The sequence below is a fragment of the Chelonoidis abingdonii genome, chromosome 1 (genome assembly GCF_003597395.2).
Source record: "Chelonoidis abingdonii isolate Lonesome George chromosome 1, CheloAbing_2.0, whole genome shotgun sequence".
In the NCBI taxonomy this organism is placed as follows: domain Eukaryota; kingdom Metazoa; phylum Chordata; order Testudines; family Testudinidae; genus Chelonoidis; species Chelonoidis abingdonii.
In genome coordinates, this window is record NC_133769.1 from 254,849,276 (window position 1) to 254,867,432 (window position 18,157).

The 18,157-nt window shown below is 39.4% G+C and overlaps 1 protein-coding gene across 1 annotated transcript in view; it reads left to right on the forward strand.

Moving 5' to 3' along the window:
* MRPS9 (mitochondrial ribosomal protein S9) overlaps positions 1-17,307 on the forward strand; it is a 47,478-nt gene extending 30,171 nt beyond the window's left edge. The window contains exons 6-11 of the mRNA XM_032762520.2: positions 313-398; positions 8,723-8,798; positions 11,304-11,472; positions 12,572-12,680; positions 13,522-13,691; positions 17,092-17,307. Of these exons, the coding sequence (XP_032618411.1) occupies positions 313-398; positions 8,723-8,798; positions 11,304-11,472; positions 12,572-12,680; positions 13,522-13,691; positions 17,092-17,183 (702 nt within the window). The 3' untranslated portion in view covers positions 17,184-17,307. The remainder of the gene's footprint in view (positions 1-312; positions 399-8,722; positions 8,799-11,303; positions 11,473-12,571; positions 12,681-13,521; positions 13,692-17,091) is intronic.
* Positions 17,308-18,157: the final 850 nt, after the last annotated feature.

The following is an 18,157-nucleotide window of genomic DNA, read 5'->3' on the forward strand; positions in this document are numbered from 1 at the left end:
TATTGCCACCTCCTTTTTAGTTTGAAGAATGACTTAAGCACCAATCCTTCAGACAGTTACGCACATGTTTAACTTTACTGCCGTGAGCAGTAGTGAGTGCAGGATCAGAGTCTTGTATATATTTTGAACCTGCAGTGTACTTTTAACTGTTGTTAAATACTGTAGCCAGTTTTACAATCATCTTTTTGTACACTTCAGGATGTTTGGATAATACACCTACATAGATAAGTAATGTGTGACTATTTTGTTATTTCAAACCATATAAACAATAAAATTTCTGTATCCTTTAATGCATATTTCTGTATATTTTAGGAAGTCTGTGGGAAACTGCTAGACATTCAGAAATACCAAGACCGCTTGAGAGCCCAAGGCTTACTTGCTGAGAACAGAAAACTAATGTGAGTTTCTGGCTTGCACTAATATTGGTATCTGTTTTCTTAAATTGCTTTAATATATTATTTTAGCACTTCTTACCATTTTTGTTTCAAACATTTTTTATTTTATTTTTGGAGAGACAATTTTGAAATAATTCATGTGAAGTAACACATTATTGCCAACCTCAGGAGATCAAAAACCGTTAGTCAGACCCAAAAGAACATGAGATGATTAAAAAAAAAAAATGTTTTTAATCTTTATAACACCCGTGTATTCATCTACGTCTCTGCAAGTGTGTGCATGATAATTTCTAGTTGGAACGTCAATCTTAAGGCACAAAAAATGCACACCTCTCCCTGACTGCTCAGATGGAGACTGCACTTAGCTTCACCTCATTTCTAAAATAGGGAAGCTGCCATCCATTTCCTATTAGTGTGTCCCCTTCTTAGTTTCCCACTATATTCCTTCTTGTACAAGGGCCATAGAATGGAGTTCAGAAAGCAATGAACATCCAAGAAACACAAAGCATTCTGACTGTAGATCAAGTGTTTCAATGATTGTTCAGTAAAGATTTATATGAGCTACAAAGACAGGAGATGCTGCTGAGGTGGGGGGCCATCCATACGTGAAGGCAGGGCTCAATGGCAAGGCCAGGTGTGTCTCATCAGCCCCACAAGCTCTTGCACTAGGTTCTGCCTGGGAGTTTAGCCTTGGAGATAGCAGGAATGGAGGAGTGTCTTATATCATGTGAGCTTGTCCTGCAGGTGCCAAAATCCCATGACTCATGATTAATTCCTAAGAGTTGGCAATATGGTTAACATAAGACCAGTCATTTCTGACCATAATTCCTAATTATGGATAAGTGATTCAACACTCAAGGAATCTATTAGGTTCCTTATTGTGTTTATATTAACCATTCCATTATTAACTTCCCAGTGCCAACATATTTAAATAGTTTTACTTTCCCTTACCCCTTTTCTTTCTCTTCCAAAAGGGAAAAGAGAAACAATTTCCCCCTCCTCTCTCTTAGCTTCTTGCCTTTGTTTACCACATAACAGAGACTAGAAGAGGATGGAGAACAATAATTAAATATTCTTGTTGGGTGAAGGTGTTTTGAGTTTTTTTCCACAGAAAGTTTTCACAGTAGATGGTTCTATGTTCAATGCCATTTTCCTTGAGGATTTTATTGAGTGGGTTATTGGTTACTCATTTCTATTGAAAGTCAACGGAAAATTCCTGGAAGACCATAATGGTCACTTGTCTGTTAATGAGCCTTTTTAATGGCTGCAGTCAGGATTGCTTGTCAGGCTTTGAAATTAGTCAATAGACTCATAGGTCAGAAGGGACCAATATGGTCATCTAGTCTGACCTCCTGCACAAGGCAGGCCACAAAACCCTGCCCATACACATTTATAACAACCCCGAACCCATGACTGAGTTATTGAAATCCTCAAAATTGTGATTTGAAGACCTCAAGCTGCAGGGAATCCACCAGCAAGCGACCCGCCCCACGCTGCAGAGGAAGGCGAAAACCTCCAGGGCCCTCTGCCAATCCGCCCTGGAGGAAAATTCCTTCCCGACCCCAAATATGGCGATCAGCTAAACCTGAGCATGTGGGCAAGACTCACCAGCCAGCACCCAAGAAAGAATTCTCTGCAGTAACTCAGTTCCCATCCCATCCAACATCCCCTCACAGACCATTGAGCAGACTTATCTGCCGATAATCCAAAATATCAATTGCCCAAATTAAACTATCCCATCATAACATCCCTCCATATACTTATCAAGCTTAGTCTTAAAGCCAGATAAGTCTTTTGCCCCCACTACTTCCCTCGGAGGCCCGTTCCAGAACTTCACTCCCTAATGGTTAGAAACCTTCGTCTAATTTCAAGTCTAAACTTCCTAATATCCAGTTTGTACCCATTCGTCCTCGTGCCTACATTAGTACTAAACTTAAATAAATTCCTCTCCCTCCCTAACGTTAATTACCCCCTGATATATTTATATAGAGCAAGCATATCCCCCCGGAGCCTTCTTTTGGCCAGGCTAAACAAGCCAAGCTCTTTTGAGTCTCCTTTCATAAGGCAGATTTTCCATTCCTCGGATCATCCTAGTAGCCCGTCTCTGAACTGTTCCAGTTTGAATTCATCCTTCTTAAACATGGGACACCAGAACTGCACACAATATTCCAGGTGGGGTCTCACCAGCGCCGTATATAACGGCACTAACACCTCCTTCTCCTTGCTGGAAATACCTCGCCCGATGCATCCTAAAACCGCATTTGCTTTTTTAACAGCCATATCACATTGGCGGCTCATAGTCATCCTGCTATCAACCAATACCCCAAGGTCCTTCTCCTCCTCCGTCGCTTCCAAACTGATGCGTCCCCAACGTATATCTAAAATTCTTATTATTAATCCCTAAGTGCATGACCTTGCACTTTTCACTATTATATTCATCCTATTACTATTACTCCAGTTTACAAGGTGGTCCAGATCTTCCTGAATAGTATCCGGTCCTTCTCCTGTGTTAGCAATACCCCCAGCTTCGTGTCATCCGCAAAACTTTATTAACACATTCCCGCTCTTTGTGCCAAGGTCAGTAATAAAATAGGTTAAATAAGATCGGTCCCAAACCGATCCTTGAGGGACTCCGCTAGTAACCTCCTTCCAGCCTGACAGTTCACCCTTCAGTACGACCCGCTGGAGTCTCCCCTTTAACCAGTTCCTTATCCACCTTACAACTTTCATATTCATCCCCATCTTTTCCAATTTAACTAACAGTTCCCATGCGGAACCGTGTCAAACGCCTTACTTATGAAATCGAGGTAAATTAGATCTACCGCATTTTCCTTTGTCTAAGTAATCCGTCACTTCTCAAAGAAGGAGATCAGGGTGTTTGGTTGGCACGATCTACTTTAGTAAATCCATGTTGCAATTCGTCCCAATTACCATTGACCTCAATGTCCTTAACTACTTTCTCCCTTAAAATTTTTTTTCCAAGACCTTACACACGGACAGACGTCAAGCTAAACAGGCCTATAATTACCCGGATCACTTTTATTCCCTTTCTTAAAATAGGGAACTACTACGTTAGCAATTCTCCAGTCGTACGGCACAACCCCCCGAGTTTATCCGATTGCTTAAAAATTCTCGCTAACGGGCTCGCAATTTCATCGCGCCAGTTCCTTTAATATCCTCGGATGGAGATTGTCCGGCCCTCCGATTTTGTCCATTAAGCTGTTCAAGTTTGGCCTTTTCTACCTCAGATGCGTAATATCCACCTCCATATCCACATTCCGTTGTCATCATCCCTCCATCACTCCCTTAAACTCCTCCACACTAGTCTTATTAAAGACCTGAGGCAAAGTACTTATTTAGATATTGGGCCATGCCTAGGTTATCCTTAACTCCGTTCCATCCTCAGTGTATAGCGGCCCCACTTCTTCTTTCTTTGTTTTCTTCTTATTTATGTGGCTGTAGAACCTTTTACTATTGGTTTTGATTCCCTTCGCAAAGGTCCAGTTCTACGCGGCTTTTAGCCTTCCTCACTTTATCCCTACACGTTCTGACCTCACTAAGGTAGCTTCCCTTGCTAATCCCGCCTTTCTTCCACTCCCTGTAAGCTTTCTGCTTTTTCCTAATCCCCTCTCTGAGTTGGCTTGCTCATCCAGCTTGGCCTACAACTCCTGCCCATGGTTTTTTTTTTTCCCCTTTCTTTTGGGATGCAGGCTTCCGACAGTTTTCCGCAGCTGCGACTTAAAGCAATTCCAGGCCTCGCTTCCGCATTTAAATCCACAAGTTCCCTCCGTCCAATCCACTTCCCTAACTAATTTTTCTTAACTCTTTAAAATTAGCCCTCGAGAAGTCGAAAACCCTAATCCCAGATCTACGTTTGTTTATCCTTCCATCTAATTTGAATCTGAATCAGCTCATGATCACTCGAACCAAGGTTGTCCCCCTACCACCATTTCTTCTACGAGGTTCCTCACTACTCACTTGCGAGCCCGTTAGCGAGAATTTTTAAGCAACGTAAACTCGGTGGGTTGTGCCTGTCACTGCGAATTTGCTAACGTAGTTCCTATTTTTAGAAAGGGAATAAATGATCCGGGTATTATAGGCTGTCAAGCTTGACGTCTGTTTTGTGTAAGGTCTTGGAAAAAATTAAGGAGAAAGTAGTTAAGGACTTTGAGGTCAATGGTAATGGGACAATTGCACATGATTTAACTAAAGTAGAATCGTGCCAAACCAACTGATCTCCTTCTTTAGAGGTGGAGGATTCTAGACAAAGGGAAATGCGGTTAGAATCTAATTTACCCTCGATTTCAAGTAAAGGCTTTGACACGGTTCCGCAATGGAACTGTAGTTAAATTGGGAAAGATGGGGATTGATAATGAAAGTTTGTAAGGTGGATAAGGGAACTGTTAAAGGGGAGACTTCGAGTGGTCGTACTGAAGGCTGAATGTCAGGCTGGAAGGAGTTACTAGCGGAAGTCCCTCAAGGATCGGTTTTGGACCGTCTTATTTAACCTATTTTATATGACCTTGGCACAAAGAGGGGAATGTTTAATAAAGTTTTGCGGATGACACGAAGCTGGGGGTATTTGCTAACAACGGAGAAGGAACCGGTACATTCACGAGAATCTGGACCACCTTGTAAACTGGAGAGTAATAGTAATTAGGGATGAAAGTATAAATGAAAGTGCAAGTTCATGCACTTCGGGAATAATTAATAGAATTTTAGATATACGTGGGGACGCATACCAGTTTGGAACCCACGGAGAGGAGAGAAGGACCTTTGGGGTATTGGTTGATGAGCAGGATATATGAACCGCCAATGTGATATGGCTGTTAAAAGAAATGCGGTTTTAGGATGATCAGCGAGGTATTTCCAGCAAGGAGATGGAGTGTGTAGTTGCCTGTTATATACGGCGCTAGGTGAGAACCCCACTTGGAATATTGTGTGCAGTCTGGGTCCCATGTTGAGAGATGAATTCAAACTGAACAGTCAGAGACGGGCTACTGGGATGATCCGAGATGAAAATCTTGCCTTATGAAAGGAACTTAAAGAGCTTGGTGTTTAGGCCTGGCCAAAAGAAGGCTCGGGCGGGATATGCTTGCTCAATATAAAATATATCAGGGGGTTAACGTTAGGGGGAGGGAGAGGATATTATTTTAAGTGTAGTACTAATGTAGGCACGAGGACGAATGGGTACAAATGGATATTAGGAAGTTTTAGACTTGAAATTAGACGAGGTTTAACCATTAGGGGAGTGAGTTCTGGAAGACGGCCTTCCGAGGGAAGTAGTGGGGCAAAAGACTTATCTGGCTTTAAGACTAAGGCTGATAAGTATATGGAGGGGATGTTATGATGGATAGTTTAATTTGGGCAATTGATTTTTGGAATTATCGGCAGATAAGTCTGCTCAATGGGTCTGTGAGGGATGTTGGATGGTGTATGGGAACTGATTAACTGCAAGAATCTTCTTGAGGTTGCTGGCTGTGAGATCTGCCCACAGTGCTCAGGGTTTAGTGATCGCCATATTTGGGGTCGGAAGGAAATTTGCTCTCCAGGGCGGATTGGCAGGGGCCTGGAGGTTTTTCGCCTTCCTCTGCAGCGTGGGGCAGTCAAACCTGTTCCTGAGTTCTATTTCTCCGTCGCTGGCCCGTCTTTTCCTCTGCCTGGTTCTCCTAGTCACATGCTTCCACCTTCCACTTTCCTCACCCAGCAGTTTGACCTGGGTGCAGTTTGCTTCCTTTGAGGAATCCAGAAACTAGGATGCAGTTGCCCCCAGTTGTGTTTTGAGAATTTTTTTGTAGTAATTCCTCCATAGAGTGAGTGGGCAGTGAGGATGGGCTAGCTCAGTGGTTTGAGCATTGGCCTGTTAAACCCAGGGTTATGAGTTCAGTCCTTGAGGGGGCCACTTAGGGATCTGGGGCAAAATCAGTACTTGGTCCTGCTAGTGAAGGCAGGGGGCTGGACTCAGACCTTTCAGAGTCCCTTCCAGCCCTATGACATAGGTGTATTTCCATATATATTATTCAGAGAAGGCTTATAGGGTTGAAGAAGTTCCACTGAAACCAAGGAACCTGTGTCATATTCTCACAATGCACTCCCTTTTTCTCCCAGTTAAATGGTTGCTTTTTCAGGGCTGCAGTTCTTTCATGATGCACCTGCTATGTGTCTTCAATCCAGCATTATGTAGTATTCCAATTCTCCATAATGGTGATCTGCGATTTTAGCCGTTAATTTTATATGTTGATTTTTTTATGGGTAAATTGCAATGAAGAGTGCATATATCTTTTTTTTTTTTTTCCTTCAGCACTGTAGTTTGGGGTTATAACTGTTTCAGTGTACTTTGCTATGCTTTTCTACTTTGGTAGCTGGGACAGTTGTGTTAGCATGGGACAGTTTTCTTTAGCAGTGGTCCAGTAGTTTTTTATCTTTGTTTCTTAGTTGACTGAAGTCCACATCCTTTATGATTAAAGTTTCCTATGGTGTGTAGAGTTTATTCATCATACCTTTCTAGGAGAGACCCTTTAGGATATATGTGCACAGCCTTTTGGAGCCTGCAGGAGTGAGCCTTCCTGCTCAGGTGGACAGACTCAGGCTGGCATTCTAAAAATAGCTGTGTAGAAAAAGCTTTGAAGTTGTGGCTTGGAATCTGAAGCGCCAACCCAAGCTGCAACTTCAAAGTCTACATAGCTATTTTTATAGCACTAATATGAATCCCTGCTTGCCCAAGTCTGTCCACCGGGCCAGAAGGCTCAGTCCCGCTAGCTCCAAGATGCTACGTAGACATACCTAAACCTGAGCAGGCAAGGGGAGAATGGGATTGGAGTTCATAGTGAATACTGCTGAAAAATAATCTGATTTAATGCGATTCCTTCCAAAATTTTGCCAATTGTTTTACTCGTGAATAATAGTGGTCAACATTTCTTTCATGTTCTAAAAACCCAAGTGGTTAGAAGGATTTTTTTCAAGTTTTCCAAAAACATGTGCCTCTTCCACTGGGACAAGAATAGATAGTTTAACTCTAAAATGAAGAAATACTTTTTTCAGAGAATTGAGCATCTGAAAACGGGCTGTTATATAGACGTTTTCCAATCTTAACTACAAGGTTAGGCCCTGATCCTGCAGAGACTTAAGCACACATATAACTTTTTACCCATGTGAGTAATCCCACTGACTTCATTGAGGCTACTCATGTATAAAGATAAGCATGTATTGAAATCTTTGCAGGATCCTGACTTCAGCTGCCAGTGAAAACAGTAATGTTGTCAGGCAGTAGGAAAGGTAATTTTAGGCCCTGATTCAGGAAAGCACTTAAAGACATGCTAAAATTAAGTATATCCTTGAATAATGATACTTCCTGGGATTGGGACTCTTAATTGTGACACTAAAAATATTAATATACATTTATTGTTTCTAACAGTTCTACAAAAGCAAAAAAATAAGAGTTAAGGCTTCATCCTTGGGTCACCTTGTAATCTCACCCCCATTACTGTATGAAGTATGCTGTTTCAGCAGCCAGTGTTTAGAACACTTTTTGTATAATACCTACATGAAAGGGGCATATTTGGGACAGTGCTTTGAATTTCCTTTTTTTTTTTATTGGCTTAACTTAATTCAGACCTTAAGGCTGTCTCTCTTCACTGGACTGTTCTCTTTAAAATTTCCACCATTGCTACCACTAGCACACTTCCTCTGTTGGTAGCAACAGTGGGAGTACTGATACAGAGTCCAGCACTGTCATGTTGTCTAACCTAGCTCAGAGTTGGTCTAGATGACATGGTTAAAATGTCAGTGGCTACTAGTTCCCTTCCTACATAAGCACCCCCACATTGCTGCCACCAGCCGAGCTGCACCAGTAAGAGCACGGATTCACAGGGGAAGATCTAGTGTAGAAAAGGACTTGTTGTTGTCTTGAATCTAGTTTTGTGTGCATTTTGTTTTGCTGAAACCTTGTGGGCCAAGTTTTTAGAACTGAGTTATAAATCTGTGGCAAAGTTTTTAGAACTGAGTTATAAATCTGTGGCAAATTAGCTTATCGTGGAACTGCTGATTGACTTTTAACTTCAGTAGCAATAATGAGTGACACTTAAGTAAAATTCATAATTAACTCTTGATGCAATGAATTTAACAAGTGTAGTTACCATTCCTTTCATAAGAAAGAGCTATTATAACTAACTTAAACTTTATAAATCATATTTCCATAGTGAATATCATGCTGTTTTGCAGTAGAAAATATATTTTCAAACCAAGCTTGACTGTATGTATGGTCCTTTGTGATATAACTCAAATTGCATGGTTAATTAAAAAGAGAATATATGTGATATTTTAAACAGAAACCTGACTGGCAGCAGATGGCTGAGTAAGGAAGAATTGGAAGAAATGTTAGTGGAAAAACTGTCAGATCATAATGTGAGTAATTAATCTTTTTAATTTAAGGGACCTGTATTTTAAGAATACAGACTCCGGCTGCATCCCGAAAAAGTATGTCTTGGAGGCGGGTGCTTTTTTTAAAAAATATCATCCATTTTCCCCCCTCCAGCTCCTCACCTAAGTAAATGTTTGTCATATTGTCCTCATGCATGCTACAAAAATTTCCCACTATTGTTAATGTGATCCATTTCCATCAGTGGTAACATCACTGGAAGACCTTGTGTAGATGTGCCATCGCTGGGTCATATAACCCTGCTCAGAGACGGTCTAATTAACACAGTGCTTAAAACCCATTGGCACTGAATAGGGCTCATCTATAGGGCTCACAATGTTACTATTATTGATAAAATTGAACTGATGGTAGTGATTGTGGAAAATTTTTTGCAAAATTTCCATACTATAGACAAGACAGACCATTATCTGCAATATTCTTGCATCATATGAAATTGATTCTGAAGAACTCAGCATCTGGCACCTTACTACATGCGTCTCCAAGAATAAATCCATTAACTCACTATTGCAGCTGGTTTCCAGGGGTGAGGAATAATGCTGATGTTTCTATTACACTGAGGTTTTCCAAATAAGAACAGCAGCAGAGAATCCTGTGGCACCTTGTAGACTAACAGACATTTTGGAGCGTGAGCTTTCGTGGGTGGATACCCACTTCATCAGACGCAGTATTCACCCACGAAAGCTCACGCTCCAAAACGTCTGTTAGTCTATAAGGTGCCACAGGATTCTCTGCTGCTTTTACAGATCCAGACTAACACGGCTACCCCTCTGATACAAATAAGAACAGAGGTCCAAAAATCCAGATCCAGTCTTCCTGTATGACCATCTAAGTTATGTCTTACCTCTGGAACCTTAATTTCCCAGTGGAATTTGAAGTTTGAATTGGGCTGCACCAGACAGGGTTGACAACCTTTTGTGTAAGCATTCTAGATATTTTATCCTCTACTTCCTTCATTGCTGTGTATTCCACTATCCCTTGGAGATTCAGACTACAGACCATCTCACTAGCAATGGAAGCAGTCCTCAATTTCAGTATCTCTTGTAATACTATGATGGTCGGTATGGATTTTCCTGTTTATTTTCCCAAAGCCCCAGGAATTGTTCCGCATTCACAAGCATAGCCACACATTTTAGTGTTCCTCCCAGCTTGTCTTTCTACCGTACCGTATGGGCTAGAAAATACCATACTAGGGATTGGCCTGTGAATAAATACAAAAAAGCGCAAAGGCTCAGCCTCTGGAAATAAATTGAAATGCTTGCATGTATTGTGTCCTTTAGATATTTGCTGTACTCTTTTGCCTGCTCCATTTATCTTATGTTTTGTTTTGCAGCAATGCTTTCTGTGGTGCTTGCATTACGGTACTAAAAATGGAAGCAATTGATTTTTTTTTTTTTCCTACATGCTCAGAGAACTGTCGGAGGTTTTCCTTATTTACAGCTTCCACAATTTGATTTTTTCCCCCCACTTTTAAAGGCATTTGGCACATACGTGTTATGCTAATGTTGTTTTTTCCCAAAAACCATTGCCATAGAAATCTGCATTAGAACACTGGACTGAAATAAAACACAAAACTGAGTGATATCAAAATATCTACTGATACTGCTAATTTATTTGTAAGACAGTAGCCCGCTGCAGAAGATGCTGGAAATACAGCATAGGTAAAAAGTATTTCTAAAATTACTTTTGAGAATTCCCTATAAGTAGGAAAAAAACGTAAAAATTTTCTTATACACAATGGCATCCTTATATTTCTTTGTTACCGGTGGTCCAAAACTCCTGCAAGTAATGCCTTGTAGCAGACCAGTTCAGCTTTCAGCACAAAGGGGTTAATGCTAAGGTGTTTAGTTTCTAATCACATGTTCAAGAACTAGGAAAAAAAGCCCACAGGAGCAAAGGATAATTTATTTCAAGAGGTTGCCCTTTAAGTCAAGTGTCTCTTGAGTTTTTAAATATCTTGATTGTTCAGTTTTAAAGGAAATCATAAACATTAAAGTAACTCAGCTTGAACAGCCGAAGAGATGTTTCCCATACGTATTATGAAATATAATCATTGAGGTGCAGTTTAGTAAAATAAAATTATTTCCATTTCTATAGACCTGTTGGAAATGAGTGGGAAAGCTTTTTCTCCTCTATTCTAATAAAAAAAAAATTCAGATCCAAGGCCCAGTAGAAGTTTTCTTTTAAAATTGAGATGAACTTACTTCTAATATAATAATCCTGTATTACAAAGAGGTTGGGTGTACTCTGAATTCAAGATTCATTGTTGTCTGAAGAAAGGATTAGATGTCTTTAGTCACACAGAAAATGATGCATCTGCATGCTGTTTTTGAAGCAGCATGTGGATGCAAAAGTGTCATCTTGTCAAGAATCATCAATAAAAGCAAAGAAGAAAAGATCAAGTATATAAAAATAGAAAGTTTTAGCAAATATAATTTCACCTGCATCTCTTAATGAATTTTTATTCTCTACAGTATTCGATGTGTATTCAGCTGCTAGAAAGATTAGTGACATTGCCATGTTGTGGCATCGAAGAAGAGTATGTGCTAAAGTTTCGCAAAGAACTAGCTATACAATTAAAAAAGATGGTGATTGAGCCCCTGCAATATGATGAGCAAGGAGTGGCCTTCAGCACTGGAGAAGGTAATAATTTCAAGTTTGTCTGTCTGGTTGAAGTGATGAAGGTCTTCAGCTGAGACTTAGAAATTTCTTTTGTAACCCCAACACTCAGTAAAGTCTTGTATTGGTTGGTGCATTTCTTTATTTCATACACTTGTATTGATATTTTACAAGTCTTTCATGGATGTCTTGGTATCAAAATTGAAGTGTATGGCACAAATGTCATTATCTAATGATCCATGATGATCTACTATACAGCCTTCAAAATAATAGTAAATCACTAGTTGTTGAAATTACTAGATATGGGTACTCGGCATTGCATTATAGCTAGTTTTCATAAGTTCAATAATTATCTTATTTTTCCTTTAAATACACAAAAGCACAGATCTGTTTCACAGGCTAACAGGTTTCAAAATAAATTAATCAAACAACATTTTTAATATTACCAGAGCTCAGAGATGTAAACCAGACTATTTCTTCTGGGTTGAGATTTTGTATGTCATATTTTAGGTCAGAGCTAATGTTTTCACAGAGATATAAAACTCTGTAGATAGTTTACGATGAAATCTTGCTAAATGTGGACAAAAAATTGTAGCAGCACTGTTCATACCGGTATAATTAATTTGTACGTACGGATTCATAAGAACATTCTTTATTAAACTGATATTCTACTGTACATTTTTTAACAAAGTATCTTAATTTTTTTACAAAATATGTTTATTATTAGCTCCTGCAATGATGCGTCATATGAGATAGTAGATACGGGACATGCACAAGTGCAACAAACTGCTTTAGCACCTCATGTATCATTACCACATTCAATCATCTTTCACAGTTACTTTTTAGTGTTCAGAATATTGCTTCCATCTTCTTCTAAAGTAAAACTGTTCAAAGTTGCACTGATGGTTTTGTCCTTTTTCTCTTATTTCCATGAACATTAACAAAATGATCAAAATCTATTTAGTGCAGTAGCATGCTGAATGTTGCTTATATTTACCGCCCCTACCCACTTTACCTCATTGCTGCTGTATGAAAATATAAGATCTACTTGGCGCTTTTTGCATATGATATGCCGAAAAATAACGACCCCACAATAACAAAAGGATGCTTTGTTTATTTTAAGGCAAAAGAAAGACTTCGCGAGCAACCTCAGTAGTTTATGACAATGGAAGCGGAAAAATTATAGTGAACGGAGTAGATTATTTATGTTATTTTCCAGTGATACAAGACAGGTGAGAGCACCATGTATCTGTTTTAACATTAACAACCTAAACATAAACCATCATGCTTTGGTAGAGCATTTCAAATATTCAAAACATCAAAAAGAGCTAATATTGTTAATTATTATTATAATTATTGTAACTTGATCACTGATTTTTTTCTTGAAGTTTCTGCATGGATCAAGCTGACACTGTCTCCTGTTCCTGTAGAAGTATCTAGTTTAAGAAGACTCCACCTTGTTTCCATTTTTTTCACATGATCACAAGAACTCAAAGTGTATCAGCTGAGAACTGTCTGTCATCTGCCTTTTTTCAAGGAGGGTTGCAGAGAATAAGAATACAGATCATTTTGGTACTTTGGTTATGGGATCTGCTCAGCTCAGAGAAACTCTTGTGTTTACTGAAATACATTGGTTTCCTGAGAGTCCCAGGGGTAGTAGTCACACAGTCGTACTCCAGCATATATCAATAGAATACAAACAAAACAATGTAATTCAAGACACTTCACCTAAAATTTCAGACTGCACACACAATTTCAGTTCATCTTACACTGACAAGATTTCTGAAGATAAGTTATAAAAAGTTTCCTTAGAACAAGCCAACGTGGGTTTCTTTTATTCCTCTTGTTGGCTATACAATTCAGACACCTTGTATATTCCAATAATCTAAATGCATAATAGGCCTTTCACATCTGTTTTAATGTATTGACAAAGCAGTACAGGGAAGCTTGCATTTCTTTAGATTACATATGTCAGGTCATCATTTAACACTCTCATAAACTAGCAATGTTATATATATAATCTGCAATTTATAAAAATTAAATACTGTGTGTATCTTTCTTATATTTTTCCAGAGAACAGCTAATGTTCCCATTCCAGTTTCTTGATAGACTTGGAATACATGATATGGTCTGTACCGTCTCTGGTGGAGGGAGGTCCTCACAGGCTGGAGCGATCCGTTTAGCCTCTGCAAGAGCACTATGTAGTTTTATCACTGAAAAAGAAGTGGAATTTATGAGGCAAGGTATGAGCATAAGTAGGAAAGAATGCATAATTCCAACAGTACTATGTTTACATGCTTTTCCAGTAACTGACTAAGATTAATAAGATTGTTTAAGGGCATGACTCTCCGGAAACACAGAAGTAAGTAATTCCATTGAAATCAGTGGGACTACTCATGTGCATAAGTATTTTCAGGACTCAGACTTTAGTCATGAATAGTTTTAATAGTCAGTCTTCCTGACATCTTTCAAATGACCCAACTGTATTTCCTCTTTGAATAACCTCTGTAGCTGTTCATGAGATGTTAGGGTCACAGTCCCAGCCTGAGAACCTGCTTAGGCTGCATCCTGTCAGTGCAGAAACACAACATGTAGTAATATATCAAGTCAGAAAAAAACCTTGAGTCCAAATTTTGTTGGAGGAAAAGATTCCAAGATTGCTAATCAGTTGAATAGAAACAAATCTCATATATTCTAAAGGTTCTTGACCCTGCATTCAAGCACCAAATGTTAGGGCTACCAGTAGATTAGTTTCAACTTGATCTGAAGGGGATGACAAGGAGCATAATTATAAGTAGGTTACTTTAAATAGGCCAGATTAGAGGTTCCTCCTCTTTCCCTTATTCAGAAGGCACCATTAAAACAACCACCACCATAAGTAGCTGCAGTAACTGATATCTTCCTATATGTAGAAAATATCACACTATTACAACAATGCAGAGTTAGAAACATAGAGTTTTTAAGTACACTGGAGGAAAATACATTGAAAACTCCTACTAATAATGAAGGCAGCATAATTCTAAGCAAGCTTTTGTCTCTGCTTAACGTGCTTCTGAATTACTTATTCATAGATTCCAAGCCCGGAAGGGACCATTTGGATCATCTAGTTTGACTCTCTGTATAACACAGGCCACAAAACTTCCTCAAAATAATTTGTAGCGCATATCTTTTAGAAAAACATCAAATCTTGATTTAAAAAATGCCAGTGAAGGAGAATCCACCACAACCCTAATAAATTGTTCCCATGGTTAATTACCCCCATCATTAAAAATTTATGCTTTATTTCCAGTCTGAATATGTCTAGCTTCAGCTTCCAGCCATTGGCTTGTGCTACACTTTTCTTTGCCAGATTGAAGAACGCAGTAATAAATATTTGTTCCCCATGTAGGTACTTAAATATGGTAATCATGTCACCCCTTAATCTTCTTTTTGTTAAAATAACTAGATTGTGCTATTAGAGTCTACCACGAAAAGGCATGTTTTCTAATCCTTAAATCTTTCTCATGGCTCTTTAATTAATCAACATCCTTCTTGATTTGTGGTTTCACCAGTGCCAAATACAGAGGTAAAATAAATAACCTCTCTACTCCTACTCAAGAAACCCCTGTTTATATATGCCAGGATTGCATTAGCTCTTTTGGCCAGAGCATCACATTGGAAGGTAATGTTCAGCTGATTATCCCCCATGACCCCCAAATCTTTTTCAGTCACCACCACTTTTCAATGTGGTGGGGGGTTGACCCTCAGCTGTGCCCTAGGCCCCGTCCCCACTCCACTCCTTCCTCTAAAGCCCCAACCCCACCTGCCTTTTCCCATCTCTGCCCTGCCCTGCCTTTTTTCCTGCTCCATTCTGCCCCGTTCCTCGAATGCACCGCATCCTCACGCCTCCCCCACTGCCCCCCGAGTCTCCCACACAGTGCGAAACAGCTGATTGCAGCAGGCGGGAAACGCAGGGAGGGAAGGGTTGGCACTGATCAGCAGCACCCAGTAGCGGGCAGGAGGCGCTGGTGGGAGGTTCTGATGGTGCATGCTCAGCACCAACCATTTTCCCCCGTGATTGCTCCAGCCCTTGACCACCCATGGAGTCGGTGCCTATGAGAATCACTGCTTCCTATGTTAGTCCCCCATTCTATAAGTGCAGCCTACATTGTTCCTCAATGTATACACACATATTTAGCCATATTAAAATGCATATTTCTTGCTTATACCCAGGTTTCCAAGCAATCCTGATATTTCTGTATTAGTGAATTGTCCTCTTCATTATTTACCATTCCACAATTTTTGTCATCTGCAAACTTTATCAGAGATGATTTTATGTTTTCTTCCAGGTTATTGATAAAAATATTAAAAGGTGTAGGGCAAAGGAACAATCCCTACAGGACCCCACTGGAAACATACCCGCATGATGATGATTCCCCACATACAATTATATTTTGAGACCTTATTAGTTAGTCCGTTTTTAATTAATTTAATGTGTGCCATGCAAATTTTATATCGTTCTAGGTTTTTAATCAGAATGTCATGCGATACCAAGTCAAATGCCGTACATAAATCTAAGTATTTTACATCAACACTATTATCTTTATCAATCAAACTTGTAGTCTCATCAAAAAAAGATGTCAGGTTAGTTTGACAGAATCTATTTTTCATAAACCCATGTTGATTTGTCCCGTATCAGCCACTCTGTTATCTTGCCTGGGATCTATATCAAGCTTGCAGGCCAAGACTTAGCCAGGTCATTCCATTTACCCTTTTTAAAAATTGGCAAGTTAGCTTTCTTCCAGTATTCTGGAACTTCCTCATTTCTCCAAGACTTGTTGAAAATCAACATTAATGGGGTACAGTGAGCTCTTTATCCAACTCTTTTAAAACACTTGGATGCATGTTATCTGGGCCTGCTAATTTAAAAATGTCTAACTTTAGTAGCTTCTGTTTAACATCTTCCAGAGATGCTAGTAAAATGGAAGGAGTATTATCATAGCCATATAATGAGTCTATATCATTTGTTTTTCTCCAAATACAAAACAGAAATATTTATTGAACACTTCTGCCTTTTCTATATTATTATTGATAATTCTCCTAATACCATCTAATAGTGGACCAATACTATTGTCAGGATTCTTTTTGTTCCTAAAATATTTAAAAGTTCCTTCTTTTTGTCCTTAACTCTGCTAGCCACAGATTTCCCATTGTGTCCCTTTGCTTCCCTTACCGATTTTTTTTTTTTTTACAACTCCTAACTTCTGATTTATATTCATGACTATCAACTTCTTCTTTCTTCTATTTGTTATATATAATTTTTTATAGCTGTCTAAAAGTGAATTCAAATATTTGAACAAATAACATGTCCTTTACATCACTAGGGTGATTTTTGTAAGATTTGTAATGTATTGTGATGTGCAAAACTCAAATACTGTAACCGTGTTAAAATTCTGTGGGGTTTGACTAAACTAAATTCCCTTTTGTTGGGTTCAAGCTGTACCTTTTGTCCTCCTTTTGGGCCTAGATGATGCAATTCATGTGGTATGCAAAGTCACCAATTGTTCTGAAGCCCTCTTCTCTCTCTCTCTCTCTCACACACACACAAAATATATTAATGAGTGCTGTACTTCATAAAATGACTGTCTTCATATTGTCCTGTAGCTGGACTACTGACAGTTGATCCACGTGTCAAGGAACGAAAGAAGCCTGGTCAAGAGGGAGCCCGTAGGAAGTTCACCTGGAAAAAACGCTAAGTCTAACTGGAGCAGATGTTAAAAGTTTTATGTGTTACAACAGTTTGAAAACATCACCAACCGTATGATTTCTTTATGATCACTATTGTGTAAATATATCTGGTAATAAATTTTTTGTTTCTAATTACTGTTTTTTTCCTCTTTTAAAAAAATGAATTTCTTTTAAGTTGCAGTCAGTTGTTAAAAGATTTTAAAAGTGGCAAATTGTTAAGTCTTTTGTCTGAACTATGAGTCTGAAGTGAAACTTTAAGGCCAAAATAATTAGACCTCCCAACTGCTGTGTAGACATACCCTTAATGATGGACATACCAGATGCTTACTGTGCCTGGGTGAGGAGCACATAACAGAGAGAGATGCCATATGTGGAACCTTTTCTAAGAGAATCCAGAGAGCTACTGAGTCTTCTCTGAAAATGTTCCTGATGAAGAGATGCATCCCTCTTTAGACCCCAGAATGCCTGGGGCAGAAACTTCTAAGCACTCATCATCAAAAACCGTGCCCGCTAGCTCTTCTACATAGGAAGTAGAAAGAGTTGCTCCTAAAAACCTATCCTCCTCCCCCAGTAAAATCTGAGGGGATGGGAAGGAAAAAGCACCGAGCACACAAAAAGAAATCTGTTTCTTTCACCAGTTTCTTCCTCTAGGAGCCACAAATCCTCTCGATCCTCAACTGAAAAGGATAGTACAAGGTCCCAAAAGGGTCCCTTTGGCATACAGACAAGTAGCAGTCACCATGCCTCTAAACCGACTTCCTTGGTACTGCAAAAGTTGCCCAGTACTAAGATCCCCAGTACTGTCAACTCTTGTACCAATGCTATCCTCCTGTCTGACTTCAGCACCGATTCAGTACCAAAATCCTATATGGAGTCCAAAGACCTACTGGTATCTACCAGATTCCTCACTGTTTGCAGTAATAGAGGTACATCCTTCAGTACCAATCACTGGCCCTACACTGATGCAGAAGCAGCCACAGGC